At 38.5% G+C, this 20945-nt stretch overlaps 1 protein-coding gene across 1 annotated transcript in view; it reads right to left on the bottom strand.

Moving 5' to 3' along the window:
- The window catches only part of LOC129887425 (uncharacterized), a 51458-nt gene that overhangs the window by 8326 nt on the left and 22187 nt on the right, over positions 1–20945 (bottom strand). Inside the window, exons 10-22 of the mRNA XM_055962523.1 lie at positions 13565–13651; positions 13317–13469; positions 13128–13220; positions 12909–12968; positions 12711–12814; positions 12529–12616; positions 12214–12318; positions 12016–12120; positions 11891–11943; positions 11726–11789; positions 11494–11628; positions 11143–11255; positions 10954–11047 (exon numbers count right to left, since the gene is read on the bottom strand). Coding sequence (XP_055818498.1) covers positions 10954–11047; positions 11143–11255; positions 11494–11628; positions 11726–11789; positions 11891–11943; positions 12016–12120; positions 12214–12318; positions 12529–12616; positions 12711–12814; positions 12909–12968; positions 13128–13220; positions 13317–13469; positions 13565–13651 — 1254 coding nt within the window. The remainder of the gene's footprint in view (positions 1–10953; positions 11048–11142; positions 11256–11493; positions 11629–11725; positions 11790–11890; positions 11944–12015; positions 12121–12213; positions 12319–12528; positions 12617–12710; positions 12815–12908; positions 12969–13127; positions 13221–13316; positions 13470–13564; positions 13652–20945) is intronic.

Here is a 20945-nt window from a genome sequence, read left to right as displayed (position 1 = left end):
ACTTTCCAGGGATCAATTTCCATGTAGTTTAATAGAAGATTTTCTTAAATTGTAGGGGAAAAATTGCCCCCTATAAGTTGACATCCCAAAAAGTAAGTATTATTTTGTTTTCAATATTTGCTGGATCTTGTTAAGGAAAGCAAATTTCAACAATTTAGTACTCTTCATTTCACCAGCGTGTTAATTCATATACACAAACGTTCTATATCCAGGATCCACAGTGCAACAAGGGTAGCCCATTATTGTAATAGCAAGTAAATGTCAAGAGAGAAGCATATAGATATTGTATTAGATGTGCTTCCACTGGGTACGACTTCTATGGAAGAATGTGTGGAAAACAGAATGGTTGTAAAGATTAAAAACCAGGAGCTCTACAGCTCTTTTTTCTTTTGACAAGGTAAATCACAGCATATTAATCATCAACATAGAAGTGTTGTCCACCAAAATGAGTTTTACATCAAAAGATCCAAAAAGCAAAAATATAAACTAGAGACAAACTCTAGGTCCTTGATCTTCGGGAGCCTAGTGTCACGGACTTAGACTTTCACTAAGACCTCCATGCGGCACTTGACAACTTGCTCACGAATCTTTCACGATCTTACAAGCTCAAGTAAGCCTTTAAGACTAGAGAGCTTTTATAAAGAAGACTTTGTGTATTGCTTTGGAAGAATGCTTTGCTGCTTGGTGGTTGTTACAAATGAATACCCCCTCTATTTATACTACTCCTAAGAGGCTTAAGTGTAAATAAAAATTACTATACAAGTCCTTCCACATTTACAAAGAAGTCCCTACTCTAGAATAAGGGGCTTAAGTGTAAATAAAAATTACTATACAAGTCCCTCCACATTTACAAAGAAGTCCCTACTCTAGAATTCTCTACACACTCTAGAAAACTAAGTCTTTCAAGACTTCTCTACAAGATTCTACAAGGATCTAGAGTCTTCCATTAACCTCTCCAAGACTCTAGATTCTTTCCCCTTCTTCATGATCAAGTGGCGGGTCATGACATTCTCCCCCACCTGATGTAGCGACGACCGCGGCGCATTGCTGTTGCAAGAACTCCTGGACTTTGTCTTTGAATTGCCACAAGTCTTCATATCTCTCCTATGTGGCCTCCACTGGAGTTTGTCCCTTCCAATGGAAAAGGAACATGGCAGTGGCCTGTTGTCCTCGTTTTCTCTTAGCTTGGTAGTCCACAATGGCCTCAATGTCTCTGTCATGGGAGGCGGTGATGGTAATTGGTGCCCGACTTGATTCGCCTAGGCTAGGGTCATCCTTATCCTCGTGGTATGGCTTGAGGACATTGGCATGAAAGACAGAATGAACCTTTAGATGCGGTGGTAGCTCCAACCTGTATAAGATCTTGCCAACGTTGGCAACGATCCTGAACGGGCCCTCATATTTACGCACCAAGTTTTGATGCACACCTCACAATGCTTTGAATTGCCTTTGGTTGAACTTAACCAAGACCATGTTTCCAACTTTGTAATCCGTGGGACGACGCTTGCGGTCGGCAAACTTCTTCATCTTCTTAGCTACCTTGTCCAAATAGGACTTGGCAGTATCAAGCTGCTCTTCGAAGCCTTTGGCCATGTGATAAGCCCTCAAACTCTTGCCCTCGAATGTAGCCGGTAGTGAATGTGGAGTTTGTGGCAGTTAGTTTGTGGCTAGCTCAAACGGTGTCCGCCCCGTGGCCTCGCTCCACTGCAAGTTGTATGAGAATTGGGCTACATCCAATAACCTTGCCCAATCCTTCTGATGTGAGCTCACAAAGTGCCTCAAGTAGCACTCCAGCAAGGCATTGACTCACTCCGTCTGGCCGTCCATCTACGGGTGGAAACTAGTGGAGAAATGCAACTCCGTGCCAAGAATCTCGAATAACTCCCTCCAAAAGTTTCCTGTGAAGCGTAGGCCTTTGTCGCTAATGATGTGCCTTGGTAGCCCCCAATACTTCACCACATTTTTAAAGAACAGCTTGGCAGCTTCCTTAGCAGTGCAACCTGTCGTGGCGGGCATGAAGCTAGCGTACTTGGAGAACCTGTCCCCCACAACCATGATAGTCCCGTACCCATCGGACTTCGGCAAACAAGTGATGAAGTCCATGGTCACACTCTCCCACGGACACTCTGCTACGGGCAAACAAGTGAACGCCTTCTTGCAAGGCTCGCTCCAAACCCACGGCTTGTTCTTTTTCAATAGCTCAGTTAGTGGAGCGGCTTTGGCAGAGTAGCCACTTATGAACCTGCGGTAATAGTTAGCAAGTCCAAAAAAAGGTCTACGTTCGATTACCTTTGTGGGCGCCTCCCACTCCTTAATAGCCCAAACTTTTGCCTTGTCCATCCGCAGCTTGCCTTGGCTGATAACATGTCCTAAGAAGTGCACCTCATGCTGGGCGAACTCGGACTTCTCCCGCTTGATGTAGAGCTCATTTCCTTGCAAGACTTGGAACATTCTTCAAATGCTCCACGTGTTCCTCCAAGGTGTTGCTGTAGATGAATATGTCATTTAAGTAGACTACCACGAACTGATCCAGGTAGAGGTGGAAGATCTTGTTCATGAGTGTGCAGAATGTAGCAGGTGCGTTGGTTAAGCCAAAGGGCAACACAAACCACTCGTAAGCTCCGTATCTCGTCACACATGTCGTCTCCGGCTCATCCCCTTCTGCTATGCGCACTTGGTAATAGCCCTTCCTCAGATCCACCATGGTGAAATACTTGGCTTGCCCAAGTCTATCAAACAAATCATCAATAAGCGGGATGGGATACTTGTTCTTCACGGTCACCTTGTTGAGTGCCCGGTAGTCTATGCATAGGTGCAATGAGCCATCCTTTTTCGTTTGAAACAAGACCAGCGCGCCAAAAGGTGCCTTGGATGAACGGAATTGACCAGCCTTGAGGAGCTCCTTCAGTTGCTTCCTTAGCTCCTCTAACTCGGGTGGAGCCAAGCGGTATGGTGGGTATGTGGGCGGCCTGGCTCCTGGCTCCAGCTCGATCCTATGGTCTACCTCGCGTCTTGAAGGTAGATGTCTTGGCAACTCTTCGGACATCAGGTCTTTGTTCTCCTCAAGCACTTTTTATATGCAAGGTGGCAATGCCTCTTTAGCACCATTGTCTTAATCCAAGCTCGCAATGGTGGCTATGAACGTCGGCTCCCCTTTCTTTAGGCCCTTCACAAGCTGCATGGCCGATAGGTGGGCTAGTCCTTGCGTCTTTGGCACCTTGACCAGAGGCACCATGCAGGGACCCTCTCGCTCCATCACCAAGAGTTTTTGGAGGTAGGGGTCGATCATTGTGTGGCATCATTGGAAGAATTCCTGCCCAAGGATAATATCAAAGATATCTAAGGGGGCGACAGTGAAGTTGGTCTTACGTTGCCACTTGCCCGACGTGATGTCCACTCCATGAGCGACTCCGCACACGGAAGTCAGTGGGGCATTGACCGTCTTCAAGCGGGTGTTACTTGGCCCATAGCTTAGCCCCAACCTAGTTGTCGCTGACTTAGTCATGATGAAGGCTTCTGCTTTAGAGTCCACCATAGCACGAGCTGGCCGACCATTGATGGAAATGTCCACGTACTGCGCGGAATAGTCTTCTGCCTTCTCTGCCCACTTGGTAATGGCTCTGCATAGCCCGATCATGCCTAGTTGCGTCGTGCCCGAGCTCTACCCTTGGTCCTGCACTTCCTTGTCCTTTCGCTCCTGCAGTATGGCACCAAGGTTCTTCACCTCCGAGCACCTGGCATAGCCATGAGGACTTCCACATATATAGCAGCCGCTACTCTTCGTGGTCTGCTCCTTCTCGACATAGCCCTGTCGTCCGAGCTTTCTGCCATCGAACTTGTTGGCATCATGGCTCTTGGTGGGAGGGTGTTATTCCTTGCCCTTGCTACGATCTCCCCCACCTTTAGCATGACTACTCCTTATTTCTTTGCCCTTGCTCCTGTCATTCTTGTCGTGCCTAAAGTCCGTCAAGGCTTCGGCTTGTGTGATGGCTTCATCCATGGTGCTGACTTGACGACGCTCTAGCTCCGTCTTGGCCCAACTTTGCAGCCCATCCATGAAATGGAAGTGCATGTCTTCATCTATAAGGTTGGGGATTTGAAGCGTAAGGGTAGTGAACTCCTTCACATAGGCCCGTATGCTACCCGTTTACTTAAACTCCCTGAACTTGCGTTTGTCCTCATATATGACATTGTTGGGGAAGAAGGCCTTCTTAAACTCGTCCCGGAACTACTCCCAGGTGTTGATAGTGCATAGTCCTTACCCTATCTCTGATTCCTTCCACTTTTACCACAGCATAACCATTTCTGAGAGGTATAGCACGGTTGTATTGATCCTCGTCTCATCACTCTTCACTTTGTTACATTTGAAGTAATTCTCCTAGGGCCAAAGGAAGTTCTCCACCTCTTGGGCATCTCGAGCGCCCTTGAACATGTGTTGCTTGGGAGCCTCAATCTTGGCCTCCTAGTCCGCACTGGACATCACGCATCTTCTAGCCTCAACATCTTCCTTGAGCGCTTTCATCTCAGCCCTCATGGTCTCTATCGTGCTTAGCGCGTCCACGAGCCGACACTCCCAGGATGTGATTTGTCTCCTTCATCTCGTACTCGACCGCCTTGCGCACATCCAACTCCTTCCTGATGTTGTCATTTTCCTCAAGGGTGAAGTCCTCCGGAGTCTTGAACTTTCCATCGAACTTGTTCAAGCGCTTGCCCAATATCTCTATGGCATGCCGGGCAGTACTCACCCTTGCGATCCACTCCATGCCAGGCGTGACGTCCACGGGCTTCTCACCTCGCTCATCGTCACTCACCTCAGTGCTCGAGGGTGAGTAGGATTTTAGGGCCTCGCTTGGGGAAGGCTCGAGCGGCACCTCCTCGTTCCTCTTAGAGTTATTCTTTCCCCTGCGGTGCTTCTTTCCAACATCTTACTTGGCGTTGGTGGCGATAGTGGCGTTGATGTCTCCCTCACTTCCCATTTCCCTTAGTAGAACCTTGCTTTGATACCACGTTGTCACAAACTTAGACTTTCACTAAGAACTCTGTGCGGCACTTCACAACTTGTTTACGAATCTTTCACGATCTTACAAACTCAAGTAAGCCTTTAAGACTAGATAGCTAAGGGAACGCTAGATTATAAGAAAGACAAGAGAGCTTTTATGAAGGCGGATTTGTGTATTGCTTTGGAAGAATGCTTTGTTGCTTGGTGGTTGTTACAAATGAATGCCCCCTCTATTTATACTACTCAAGTGTAAATAAAAATTACTATACAAGTCCCTCCATATTTACAAAGAAGTCCCTACTCTAGAATTCTCTACACACTCTAGAGAACTAAGTCTTTCAAGACTTCTCTACAAGATTCTGCAAGGATCTAGAGTCTTCCATTAACCTCTCCAAGACTCTAGATTCTTCCCCCTTCTTCATGATCAAGGGGTGGGTCATGACACTAGGTTGTCAATAATAGAGACTGGATCGTCTATGTACTCTGAATTACACCACTAACAAAACAAAAGAATACAATTCATTTTCATTCTTTGTAAGGAGCTGTTAGTATCTTCAAAACACCTAGAGTTCCTTTCCTTCCGTATTGTCCACCATATTGTCACCGGGACATTTCTCCATCTGTCCTTGTGTGTTCTGCTTTCCCCCTCAGTAGTCCAGCTTGTCAGGGCTTCTGAGGTTCTTCCTGGCATTGTACACCTAATACCTCTTAAGCTAATAAACAGATCCCATATCTGACTGGTCATTTTGCAATGTAGGAACAAATGGTTAACTGCCTCAACACTTTGTCCACATAAATAGCATCTTGAGACCATATGAATTTCCCTCCTCTTTAGCTTATCATGAGTTAGAATTGGTTCTCTCAAAATCAGAAGAACCAGCCATTTATATGGAATTTTGACTTTCTGTAGGAGTTTCCAACAGAGAAAACTTAGTTGTGATCCCATCTGGTTCAGATCCTTGTAAGCAGAACTTACCGTAAATAGCCCTTGACTATGAATGTCCCATCTGAGTGTGTCTTCCCCATCCTATAGTCCCTTAAATTGATCTAGAGTGCCAAAAAAATTGGTCAAAATCTCCATCTCCAACTCCTGCAGCAAGCTTCCATCCTGTGTTGACCAAACTTCATTTAATATAGCTTCTTAATGCTGATTTAAGACTTCCAATCCCCAACCAGATATCCTCCCAAAACAATATCCTCCTCCTTCCACCCTTCACATTATAGCTAAGTTTTTCTGAGAAACAAGACCACAAGTTTCTAATGGATTTCACACAGACTAGTTCCATAAGGATGTTTTTACCCCTCTAGTCTCCCAAAAGCCCTCTTTCCTATATTTAGCCCTAATCACAGTGCCCTAAAGTGTTTGTTCCTCCTTTGGAAATCTCCAAAGCCATTTCATCGGGATACTTTTGTTTTGTTTTCTCAAGTTTCTGATTCCAATTCCTTCTTGTTTCTCTGAAATATATAAAATTTCCCATTTGACCAAAGGAAAAGCTTTCCTCTCCATGCTTCCTTGCCATAAGAAATTCCTTCTGAGGGCATCCATTCTTTTCTCCACATTTCTAGGAAGAGGGAACAAAGACATCAAGTAGTTAGAGCATCTAAGACAAGGTTGATCAGGACTAGTCTGCCTCCCAGAGAAAGGTACTGTGATTCGCTGATTTACACCTGGTCAGCATTTTCTCAAATCTTCCCAAAACACCAGTCCAAACATCTTTGGACTTGCTTTATGCTCCAAGGGTATTCCTAGTATATAGTAGGATGCTCCCTATCCCTATCTCTCCACCTAGAACTCCAGCAAGCTGCTGCATATCTGTATCCTCATTCACTGAATAAAATGGATTTTCCCTCCGGTTAACATGAGGGCCTGAAGCAACTTCAAAAAGAATAAGAACAATTCTTAGATACATTAATTGTCTCTCCTCTGCATCACAAAAGATCAAAGTATCAGCTGCATACTAAAGTTGTTTAACTTCTACTCTATTTATCTGATCCTTCGCCACATTAATCCTCTAATCCAGCCATTTCTGTGTGCAGCCTTCAGTAAGAGCCTGTTTGGACTGACTTATTTTAGATGCTTTTAAGCTAAAATAGCTTTTATGCACTTTTGTAGTGTTTGGGTAGATAAAAAAGAAGTGTTTTTAAGCACTCGTTTTTAAGCAAAAATAACAAAAATAATCCACAATCCATAAGTTAAGACTTTTTAAAGCCAAAATAACAAAATAAGCCAAAAGTCACAAGTTATGATTCCTAACTTATGGCTTTTGACTTATAGGTCATAAGATGTAAACCCATCCAAACAGACTCTAAGAAAGGTGACAATGGATCGCTTTGTCATAACCCTCTCTGACATGAATAAAAGCCTTTAGGTGATCCATTTATCTAGATGAAAAAAATGACGGTGCTTAAATAGGATTTCACCCACCTAATCCATTTGCCTCCAAACCCCATCTTCTGCGGAATTCCCAACAAAAATTTCCAGCTTACATGATCATAGGGTTTCTCAATATCTAACTTGCATGTGATTTCTGGTTTTCTTTCCTTTAGTATGGAGTCTATACATTCATTAGCAATCAATACAGCATCTGTAATTTGCCTTCCTCTGATGAATGCCATCTTTTGTGAATCTACTAGCTTGTGCAGGAATCTTTCACCACCGATTGATCAATATGATTATTCCTCTTATGAGCATTAGCAATTTATTGAAAGAACTTTATATTTTTATTGCCCTGTTTTATCCACGGTGTTCTGGATCTTTGTTCTCCCTGCTGTCTCTCTTTATTTTGCATAATCTTCAAATTCTATAAACAGACTTGCTTTCCTTATGACCTCTTCATTATTTAAACATCCGTGTAGTTGAATATTATCCAAGTCAACAATTTGACTTAGGATTAGATTCTTCCCTTTCTCCAAATTCACGTGTAAGAACTCCACCAACTATTCACTCCCACATAAAACCCTTCAGTTTCCAGCCACGAACTTTCAAACTTGAAATAAGACTTGGTATGCTCCCATCTGTCAATGATGACATAATTGGGATGTGGTCAGAGCTGATTCTAGGAAGAACCTCTTGCTTGATCCTGGTGAACGTATCATTCAATTTTGTAGAGTAGAATTCAATCAATCCAGGAGGATGTGTCCAGGTTATTCCCCCTGGTCCATGTGGAGCCTCCCAATCCTGGGGATCAATCAACTCCATATCATCAACAAAATCCGAAAATTCATTCATATATTTAGAGTTTCTGGTACAATTCCTCTTTTCTGAAGCAAATATGACTATTTAAATCCTCCTCTATCACCCAAGGCCCTGTGAACAGTCCCTTTGCAGCCCCCAATCTTCACCAAACTTCTTGTTGTTTCCTTGTTACAGTTTGGAGCATAAACTCCTCTCATGTACAATTTGAAATCCTGAGACCTTGAGTTAAACCAGCATGTCAAAGTGTAAGATCCTCTTTCCACCATCTTCCCTTCCCAAAACATGTTTTTCCACGTATTAGGATGCCTCCCCTAATCCCACTATCCTTCAATTGCCCATATCTAACTCCTCTATTCCCCCATAATTGCTTGATTATCTCCCTATTATTCCCTTCTAACTTTGTTTCCTGGAAACAGAATACATTTGCCTTCCATTTTAGATTAGACTATTAACCACCCTTCTCTTCTCCCTGCAATTTAACCCCCTCACATTCCAGGATATTATTTTGACATTCATCATATCCCATTAGAAGACTCCTTCCCCCTATTTCTTTCCCCCGTACTTTGATATTTCATGTCAATTACCAACCCTTTCAGTTCTTGTAGGCCTTTAATTTTTGAGTTGCCATAGGCGCTGGCTCAGGTTTGAGCTTATTTCCTTGCCTTGTGCTAACAAACTTCATGAAAAGTGCCAAAGCCTCCTTTTAACATCCCTAGAATTCAATCCCAAACTTTTTTCTCAGTTTTATTACAATTCGATGAACCCACAGTGATGCGTCTATCTCCCCATCTATCTCTTCATATTGATGTTTTAAAATTTAAAGGTTCAGCATTCTCTATTGTCCATGGCACAGCTTCAATTGACTCGACCATTTGCATGTCTTGTTGATCTCTGTTACTGTCAATCCGTGCTCCTTCCCCTTCTTTATTTGTCATTGCATCTTTGTAATCATCCCCTTCTTCAAGGTTCCCCCTGTCATTCACTTTTTGGGGTTATTATCTTCTGATTCTTGAGTAGGCAAATTTCCAGAGTGGCTATTGAGGAAACTGGTGTCTAAACAGTTAACTTTGATCACCACCAACACTGCGTCCTATTGAATACGGCTCTGCACATCCACCTTATTTGGATTAAAGGGATGGGTGGGCCTCAGCAAATAAAGTCGGCCTGCTTTTAAAATTGGGTCCTTGGCTCCCTTATTTAAGTTTGCATGTGCGTCCAAACAGGAGCCCAATTTTTGCATAAGTGGAACCCGGTTCATTGGCACTTTGGCCGATGGTTCTGAAAATTTTATCTGTCCAGAAGTGTAGAGGAAGACCCCTGTCGAAGCCTTATGTTGGATGTAGAAGCAGCATCCAGCCATCGGAAACCACCATCCCAGATTAATCTTTCAGATTTTTCCAGCACCATTCCCCCTGTACAATGTGTTCTGGCATGTGTTCATTTGGGAATTCGAATAAAAAGGATCAACCACCCATTGCATATATGTTCACTCCAAAAACATTCTTCCAGATGTACACCGACCACCTCCGTATCTCTGCTAGCGTTGATTTCTCCTTCAGATCTAGATTGAAACTCCCAACAACACACCTGCTTAGCAAGCCATTTTCATAGTTCATAGCTCCTCAAGAGATGGTAGTGTTGTTGCTGGAGTTCATTCGAGCGTCAGCTTTGTCTACCACATGCTAGCCCTAAGTGAGTCTGCACAACGGATCTTTAGGTCAGCCTTCCTAGGAATGTTTGTAATAAAGGCTCCTTTGTATTCTTTAATGAAGTTGTCAATCTAAAATGTTATGTTGCAGCACCCAGCATTGAATGCAATCTGAGGAATAATAATGACAGATCTATTTTCATCTTGCACTGTCAGTATGCTGATAAATCTTCCAAATTTTCTGTTTTTTTCTTGAGCAGAAAAAGTTCACCCGCTGTTCATTTAGTTTCAACCTTCTAGTGCAAGTACCAGAATCTTTTGATGCCTCCCATAACACAAACACCAACCATTCCATGGTTTCCCAGCTGTGCATCAAATTTCTACTTTGTTCTACCCACTCAAACAAGACTTCAGCTCTGGCGATGAGTCTGGTGATATCATATGACTTAAATCCCAAAGCACCATAAATTCTGTTTCCCCCCATAAAAGATATAGATTAATCACAGAGAGATGATTAGTAAACAAACTGTAAGGATGTCGGAAAGAAACTACGATCACCGGAAAAAAGAGACCCCCCCCCCAAGAATTGTGCCTGGTAGCTTTTTAACTTCAAAACACCCTTGAACTCTGAGCTAACTCTACCGCTCTTTGAAGGACAATTAAACCCTAAAAGGATTTAATGGAGTAGTACACTTCAACTGCTTACCACAAGGCACTGCATGTGTACATGATAAGTCCAAAAAATTACTTTCACCAGTTGAATCATTACAAATATTTGACATCTGTTAAGCATTTGTTTTTCAAAACACAGAAAACCTCTAGAATTAAGTGTTCTGTTATCAAGCAAGAATACAACATACCCAGTGAAATCCCACAAGTGAGGCCTGTGGAGGGTAGGTTGTATGCAGACCTTACCCTACCTTTGTGGGTAGAGAGACTGTTTACCAGACCAAGCAAGAATATATGACAACTGTAGGCACACAACTTTGATGATGATAAGAGAACCATGGTGAGGTAGGAGGAGGGGTTGAAGGGGTGCAACTATAACCAATTATGGACGAACTTATGTAATCACCAGAGCAGTATGTCAAGTTGTGGATTAAGTCTCACCTCAGGAGTGTCTGCCCATATTGTTATGGCCTTGAGAAGAAGAGGGATATGTGCTGGATATAACCAATCAAATACGAAACCGTATGTCCTTCGGCTGTTGAATGGTAGGAATAGGAGAACAAAGAAAAAATTAAAATATTCAAGCCTTGTTCCTCAACAGAAAATTATGATATTGACCATGCTACTAACCTATTTGTAGCCATTGCAATTCCTCTAAGATCCCTCATCAACCCAATTAATGCTTGTTTAACATCATCAGTGTGAAACAAGGCATCTGGTATCAATTCCAAACTCAGCAAGACCTTTTAGTGCATCATTAAACTCAAATTATCAGAGTGAGGAGCAGAAACATAAGTAAAGCTTCTGAATTTTAAAACTAAAATAAATTACTAGGAGCAATTAATTCATGAAAAAGAGAGTTGAGCAATTTGTGGTGCAATTAAACAAAAAGAAATCTGAGGGGAAACAACATTTCGCATATTATTCAAGGTAAGACAAATATGAATGTTACTTTAATCACTGTCCCAAAAACATGAATACCTGCATAAGTGGATCCATTGATGCTTTAAATTTCAAAAAGCTATCTTCCATGAAGATCAACAAGCCAATAATATAGTAGAAGGTAGTCCTACTACGAGAGCATCTGTAGTCCCCCAAAAAGGGGAATTCTTCCCTCTAAATATGCAGAATTTAAAGTATCAGACCAAAGCCTCAAATGTTTAGGAACAACTTGATAAGAGAGAAATATACCACAGTTACACACAATACTTACATTCCGATTGGAGATTATTAATTGAGTAGTATCCAACTTTACCAGAAGTTTTGCAGTCATATATCTGTCAATTCAAGAAACTTAAACTAATTACAAAGAGCCAGGAAATGTCCTCAATTCAAATAATAGCAAAAATGTTGAGAAGAATAGTAAGATGATACTTGCCCAGACGCCATTTCCAACATGAGATTTAATGTTTGACTGATAACTTCATCGCTCTAATGAAAAAGAAGAGAAATAATGACTCACGTTCATCGAAAAAATCACAAGAAATCTACTATTACAATTACCTCTCTGTAAAACTTAAGATTGGTTGCTATCTTCCCAACAATGAGATTCAATATAAGCATATGATCATGGAGCCCAAGAAGCTCAGCCAGTTTAGTATATAGTTGCTGTAGAGGAATAAATGGATTAAATACCCAGTAAGAAATGAAATAGGAAGTTTTGCACTTGGGTAAGATAGCAAACAAATTTCAATTATGTACCTTAGATGAATGTATTGCCTGATCTCCAACATACGACTTTCTGAAGTTCTGGAAGAACACAAGAATAGCTTGATCAAGGCGTTGTTTGCTTGTTTCTGCATATCTCTGCATTATATGAAGAATGACAAAAACGATACGTGAGTACCAAAAATTTCACCCAATTTATGCAAATTTGATCAAGTTACTAAGGAAAAAACAGCGAATACAATACACAATAGAGTTACACCTTCATTTAATTCAGCTGAACAAGACAAAATAACTTCTCTACATTTTAATGCTATATTGCCAAAGTATCAGGAGGAAATTTGAGTGAACCTGACTGCGTAAACCATTATCAGTAACATTTATCAGCTGCAGTACACGTGCTGAAAGTTCTGCATCATGGATTTCTTGAGATTCGCCACTGAAAGTGGAAATATACATGAAAGAAAATTAGGTGAATGGTGAACCTAGAAATTTCACAACACAGTTAAAACAAGCAAATAAGCTGACAATACCTGTTTCCACTAAGCAGCTTAGTCTTAACAATAGCTGCAATAATGTGAACTATCCAAGCAAATTTTGTTTCCACCACTGTAAGAACCTGGGGATCAGCAGATTCCTGTTTCAAACAGAAACAAATGTATCACTGGAAACACATAAGCGCCATTGAGCCTTCAACTCTTATAAATTATTAGATGACGATCTAAGCATACCATATACATCTGAAGCAAAGGATCAGTAATCTGCATAATGTATGAGCTACAGCTCTCATACTGTATCGAACAAAACCGAATTCAGCAAATTCAGTAAGTCAAAAACCAACACTGGAAACATATACTGAGCAGTCTGAACTAAAAAATTAAACAGAAAGTCGAACAACTTTGAGAACATTTTGATAATCTTTTGAAGTGTCAATATTTTAGAGTCTGAACCTGAAATCTGCAAAGATTAGGAAGGCAATCCAGCTGATCTTGAAGAAGTTCAACATTGTCAAGAGGGTTTTCTGAGAGATCAGAGACTTCACCCTGCAACACAAAACATAACGGAAAGTAAATCAAAAGCCACAACTTAATATGATAACTCTTGATACAACCTCACATGCAAAATCGATTCAGTGAAACCTGAAAGGAACCAAATCGAGATGTGATAAAACTTTTGACAATCTCTGGCACAAAATCACTAAGCAGGCTTGGTGTGTCTCCCTTCAAATATGGAACAGACGAAACTAATCTAGACCACAGCCCAAGAAGGTAGTAAACACTGCTGCTAGCCCACTGATCATGGCCAAAAAAATCAGAAATTTCGCGAAAACAGAGCTAAAAGTTAATGACCAAAGGCTATTCTTGAATCCAGTCATCAAAGAGATAACCTGCCAAGACTGCAAAGATCTTAAAGTAAATTCAGCAACCAGACGTATCCAGTCGCCATAACTTTCCACATTGACAAGCTCCGATAACTGCAATAGAAGTATCAAAACCACATAAAGAAGTCACATCAAACACACTGAAAGAAAAGGAAGACAAAATATCCAGGCTGGTCAGACTTGAGACAAATGGTAGATTCTGCAATGCCCATGTCAATGAGAAGCAAATTTAAGAGCGAGCAAATTATTCATGAGTATATCATAATGAAGACTTCAATATGGTCAACCAATATCGAGGAATTGGCTATACCAACTTGGTTCAGGTTATGGACCTAAAAATGGTTTACTAATACAAGATTCTTCGTCTTCATACTACATACTAACAGCTACTTCAATACCAAAATTGTATTGACTGATATAATTATGTCTTTAATTTTTAATATAAATGGAAGTAAAAACAACATTATATTTATTTCACCTTAAATGAAGTTCTTTTTCAAACAATGTCTCTGGTCCAATTGGTACTACGGTAATCTCAAAATTATAAACTAAACCTACTTTATATCTTCTCTTGGATTGTCTTAATATTATTAATTCACAAATCTTGGCAAGATTAAAGTACTTGCTAAAACCCTAAGCAGAAAAATCATTAACAAATTTAAATATTTAATTAATAAATCTCAATCTTTAGGCAATTAAAATATTCATCTATTGCTTCAAATTTTCTAATTATTAGTTTGCGTAATTTCAGAGACCTCTTTCCAGGTTTGGGTTCATAACACTGTCTTCCATTGTAGTTTGCATTTTTACGCATACCTCCCGCATTTTAATTTGATTGTAACAATAGCTAACATTTTTACTTTGGAATAATAATATAATTTAATATTTCAAGCTATCTTTTTGTAGTTTTAATTAATGAATGCGATCATCTCCATATATTCTATTTATGCTAAACATTGATATGAAATTAATACAGTATTAACAACCAACATTATGTGTGTCACCTCTAGTGCTTAACAAGTATCTGAAGCATCATCAATATTTCTTGCCACAATAATTGGGATTTTATGTGCTTTACTTTACAAATCAAACAAGAAATTGTTATTCAGTCTCGGAAGTAAATAAATTTATGCATAAAAAATACAAAGATACAATGGTTTTTTACTGGCATAATAAGTTACAATGAGAACAGATTTCAGAAATCCTTAATCCACTTGCAGGAGATCAGATTTAAGAACTTGTTCCAAGTCACTAGCTTGCCAATATTGATCATCCATTCGCATATATGTTACACATACAGGATTTATAGCAAAGACAACATTGTTAATGAAAATTGAATAGATGATTTGAAACGTAGAGAAACGCAAAACCTATTGTTTGCAAACAGAACTAAAGAGGGATGGCGGCTAAGGCATTCTTGGAACATAGGGAAATCAAGTTTTTCGCTCGAAAGATTTGTTTTTAAAAACATATTCATAATTTTATTACTTTTATAATAAATATAATGTCGGAAAGGGAAAATTATTTAAATTCTAGACGTTTTTGAAGGTGGTGTAATTGGTAAAGTTGTTTTTCATGTGACGAGGAGGTCATGGGTTCGTTGTGAAAACATAATCTTGTGGAATAACATCTTGCAAAAATGCAGGATAAGGTAGCGTACAATAGACCCTTGTGATTCGGATCTTCCACGAACCTCGTGCATAGTGGGAGCTTAGTGCATTGGCGGCCCTTTTTAAGATAAAAACAATTGTAACAATATAAATCAAGATAGGGGGGCAATCATAATATTGTAAACTACAAGATAAGTCATTGTTTCAAAGTCAAATTTGGACAAAGGTTTCTGAAATTAACCCTATTAGTTTTTATCTTATACTATTGTAATTAGTATGCACTTATTTATTTTATCACATTTTTATGATAGGTAAAAAAAATGTCATAAAATATTTTATTACATAATACATAAGCAAAGTTTAAAGATTATATAGTTATTCACAAAGAAACACTACATAATCTCAAATAAGCTAGCATATAAAAAATATTTTACAAATGTATAACCATCTCATCTACAAATATTAAGTTGTTAGAGAGCACACTTTTATTTCCTTAATTATATTTTCAAAATATCATTTCGCAACTGTTAAGACCCTCCTAGTTGTTTTGTGAATTTTTTCCATTTTAACTCTTCTCGTAGCTTTTATTTGTGATTTATGACTTGAAGGGATGGGTGACATGATTTTCGAGATGATCAAATGTGATTCGAAGAAAAAAGTTCAACTTGAGAGTACAAGCAAGACGTGCGTAGAGAGTGTTCATATCTTGACACTTCGGAAAAGTTTTGGCCACATTTAAGGACGAACATTATTTTAAGTGTGGGAGAATGTAATAACCTAAATTAAATTAAGGATTATTTGGTCTTTAACAAATAATAGGAAAAAAAAGGAATTCAATGATATTTTTTTTAAAAAAAAGGGCAAAGCCATAAAGGAAAGAAAAAAGAAAAGAAAGTAAAAAGGGATAATGCCCAATTCAATAAGGAAAAGAAGATCTACCAACGTGCTGGCAAAAATTAATAAACAAAGAAGCAAACGCACGAACAGATTAGAGAAACGCAATAGAAGTAAAAGAAAAGGAAAGGAGAAAAAGAGAGGAAAAGAGAAGAGAAAAATAAGATTTTCATCTCAAAGCATAAAAGTAATGATCCTAAACTTTTCTTTGAGATTATTTAATGATTATCGGCAATTTTTGTGGTAGAAACATGGGAAAATTTTGAGAATTGAGAAATTATAACCCTAAGGGGTCGTTTGGTTTGAATACAAGTTATGATGGGATAAATTATGCTGAGATTATTTCTTTATTGATTGTTTGGTTTATTGTATTCAAAATAATATGCATTGCATAAATTTTAAGAACAAGTTGTTTGTTTACAAAAATACCCTTCACCTTTTTTAGTTTTTTATATTTTCTTTGTAAGTTTTAGTTATTCATTCTTAAAAATAAAACTTTCATCTTAGTTCACTTAAATATTTTTGTGTATGCATTCCCATGATGGTACCATATGTATTTAAAGATAAAACTTTCATTTAAATTTGTTAAAGTAAAAGAGGATTTATTATTTATGCACTTCATTTAAGCACAAATCACTATTAAATTATAAAATATTAAAATTTTCATTTTAATTGAATATATAATTAAAAATATGTAATTTAGTAGTAGAGAAATCAATATATAAATAAACATAAGAATAGTCAAAATAAATTAATAAATAAAAATTATATTTATATAGTATAATTATTTAATAGAAAAATATGAAGAATTATCATAAAATAAGGAGTAGTGAAGATTGTGAATGTTATTATGCATAGTATTAAAAATAATGTGAATATACATGAATGTGAAAAGTGATGTATAAAAAAGATTTAAAGAGATATGTTTTGACATATTCTCTATTTTATCTTGGGATAATTATACCACCCAAGGAAAGGGATAACTTATCCCAGTAGTAAATATGAATCCCGAGATAAGTTATTTCGAATTTGCCAACTAAACAACAAATTAAGTGGCACCATAATTTAATCTCAGGACTATTTGGTGTTATCCTTCACACCAAACGACCCCTAAGGTTCTTAAAGTAAGAATCTTGATTTGGGGTCGAAAAACAACCCGTTTTAGCTGAAATTTGATGTGTTAGTTCAATTTATTATATGTAAACATAATATGAAAGAAAATTTCAGATTTAACTCCGAGGACTCAAGGTGGCTATTTGACTCAATTTTTCGAGTTAAAAATAAATAGAGCAATATGGGTGTCATTGGATTCATATTCTTTTGAGGATTATGTATTTGATAGATTTTGATAATTCGAAAGCATTACGGAAGGGAAAGTTCATAATTTGACACTTGGGCTTCGATTTGAGGCAAGTAGAGTTTTCTAATTCTTTAAAAGTGTTAGTTTTGGTATTAGATGAATTTAAGGGTAATGGGTAATAAGGGAGTCCTGTATAAATGAGATAACTAATATTTATGTGGGTACCAGTGCCATACTATGAAAAATTTACTCGAATTGATTATTGGTTGATATGAGTTGTGATATAATTGAAATTTTGAGACTTGTGAATTACGTGAACTTGATTGTGACTTAATGATCCTTGGTTGTAGGATCAATTGATGAATTGATGTTATTTATATTTGTACACGCATATTCATACCACTCTTGTTGTTGTATGACAATTATTGGTTGGTATTGCCCATTGAGTTATTTGTGAAACTCATATTTTTATTATGCCGATGGAAGATGATTATGGCGAGTAGTATTGTGCCAATAGAAAAATGGTTCTATCGAGTGTTATTATGCCGATTGGAAATGATTTCGGCAAGTGACATGTCGTATCTAACTCGCGAGTTGTTTTTCGACTTACTTCTACCTATCCTAATCTGCTACAACCAACCTCTCACACCACTTTACTAGCGCATTTTTGCACCTCCACTTCACATGCAAGAACCATCTCAACCTCGCTTCTCTCATCTTGTCCATCACGGAGACCACTCCCATCTTGCCCATATAACTTCATTCCAAATCATATTTATCCTTGCATGCCCACACATCCATGTAAGCATCGTCATCTGCGCTACCTTCACCGTCTAAACGTGGATGTTCTTGATAGGCCAACACTTTACCCCATACAACAATATTGGTATAACCTCCACACTGTACAACTTACTTTTAAGCCTTGGTGACACATTCTTATCGCACAATACCCTAGAGGCAAGCCTCTATTTCACCGACCCGCTCCAATACGATGTGCGACATCATCGTCAATCTACCTGTCCCCCTAGATTATGGAACCAAGATACTTGAAGCTTCTTCTCTTTGGTATGACTTGTGCATTGATCTTCACTTGCACCCCCGCCTCACGCATTATGCCACTGAATTTGCACTCTGGGTCCTAATAGCATCCATGGTGGCATACCTCTATCAAAGGTTGACAGGTTTCAATGAGAAATCAAGAAGATGCTTATCGTGGAAGAAGAACCCAAGAACAAGTCAAATAATTGAGGAACAGAATGGGCTAAATAATATACATATTTCATGATCCAAGTACAAGTCTAATAGGAGAAAGATAGAGACCACATGGAGCCGAAAATTAGGTTACATAGAGCCCAAAAGGGGACTGAAATTCAACCCCATATGGACTCAAGAGGGCTGAAAATCAACCCACGTGGAGTCAAGGGGGCTGAAAATCAACCCCACGTGGAATCAAAGAGGAATGAAAATCAAGCCTAAGGCAAGCTGAAGTTCATGCCCAAACATGTTGAAAAGTTGCTTCGATTTTGGTGCTAATTTGGCACTTACTTTCCTTATTTCTATTAGGTAGTTTTGGGAAGAATTTTGGTATTATTTTTACCTGATTTCCTAGTTTAAAGTTTTCTAGTTTGATTTTAGTATTTATTATTTTCATAAAAGTAGGATACGAAAAACCATGCTATTTAGGATAGGTTTCCCCGATATATAGGGGTGGATTTTGTAATTTTTAAGAACAAGATTATTATAAATATTATTTGAGAGGTTTATGTTCTTTACACTTTTGTCTGTGGTGACTATGAATTTGTCATATAACCTTATAAGAACAATTCTTTAAGAGGTAACATTAATTCGTAAGTTGATATCTTTGATTTATATTAAAGTTAATTAAGGAAAGTAATTAATCTTATAATAATTATTGTCTCTAATTTCTCTGAAATCGGGTCTAGATCACCTTTTGATGTATGTTCTTGAATTGAATATATTAGTATCATATCTAATTTTAATTCACTAATTTTGAATACTAAGATCAGTTATGGTTCTTAGCATTTAATCTTTTTTTTTATGACTGTGATGTCCCGATCAGCTTTCGCACACCTCGACTAAATCCACAGGATACCTACCACCTCCCATCAGCAACAGGTACCAGGTAGCACTTAATCTTGAAATTTGGGAATCTTATTCTAGAATTTTGCATATCTTTAAATTCCATCTTTGATCTTCATACTTTCGCTAGCGCGTTGTTTTCTTGTTTCTTTCAAGTAACCCAATTCTTATCAGGTACTCTGTTTTAGTCCCGCTTAACCTGAAACTTTTAGATTCTGGAGCATGTTGTTAACTCCACCGGTCGTCTCGTCAATCATTATTATGTCATCTGCAAATAACATACATCATGGCACCTCCCTTGAATATGACGTGTCAATTTGTCCATCACTAAGGAAAATAGGAACGGGCTAAGGGATGATCCCTGTTGTAACCTCACCATGATCAGAAAGTGTTCAGAGTCCCCTCCCATTGCCCTAACCCGGGTTAACATTTTGGGTTTGCACAGCCAATTAGCTCATATTAAATACTTTTTTCCATTTCAACTCTTACAACATTTTTTATGTTATTTCATTTATATACAGATTAAACTCCTAATTATCAATGATGAACAAGAAATTGGACGTCTAGCAGAGTAGCTACAAACTTCAAATTTATTAGATTTTTCAAGGCCTTGGTAATTATTCCTTAGCCTCCAGGATTTGTATCCATTACCCGCTGAAAAATTCTGATCCCTTTATCAACTCACATGCAAATACAAGTAGTTTCTGCTTCATTCAAGTAAGAGGCTAAGACCCCACAATGAAATATCTCATTTTCCGTGGCCCTTGACAGTTATTGATATATATAACAAAGGGCTTTTCTTTAACACATAGGTTGTGTTACTTATTCCGTGAACATCGGACTGATGAAGAGTGCTGGCACCTGACTGGCCAACATTGGAGGAGGAGCCAAGGAGCAACCGCAGGTAGTGACGCAGAAAAGGAGGTGAGAGTAGAGGTGCAACAACAGGAGTGAAGAGTACAAAGTTCAAACCCTTTCTTTAAAACAAACAAAAGTGTTTTGGAGCCTTCCATATAAAAAATTAAACATGTGATGCAAAACAAAACCTAGAAAGATGCGACCTTTTGATCTTAACCTGTTTGACCACTACCCTAACATCATTGTATTGTCAAGCGGATTTGACATGTACTATAAGTAGACCTTAAAAAAAATTAAGTACAAATATAAATAGTAAAAGTTTTCGATGAACTGGATTTGATTGAATCCCTTTTGATGAATTTAGGTCGTTCCTGGCTTTAAAATACTAACCTAATGAAAATTTCCTCGCTTCTCTTAATCACAACTCTAAACAAACATGGATATACGCAAAGGAAATTCCAAAATTTACAAGATACAATTTCAAAATTTTATCTCAGCTAAAAATGCATCATGGAGAAAACCAAGAGAACACAATCTTAGCTAGCATTTGGCCCCAAATTTCCAAATATTCTTGGCAAGTTATTTTTGGGTGAAGTCTTGGTGAAGCTTCACTATGTGTTTGGCC

This window comes from Solanum dulcamara, chromosome 4 (assembly GCF_947179165.1).
Source record: "Solanum dulcamara chromosome 4, daSolDulc1.2, whole genome shotgun sequence".
Classification (NCBI taxonomy): Eukaryota; Viridiplantae; Streptophyta; class Magnoliopsida; order Solanales; family Solanaceae; genus Solanum; species Solanum dulcamara.
Note: the sequence above shows the minus strand (reverse complement) of the source record. Positions and strands in the feature narration are given on the sequence as shown.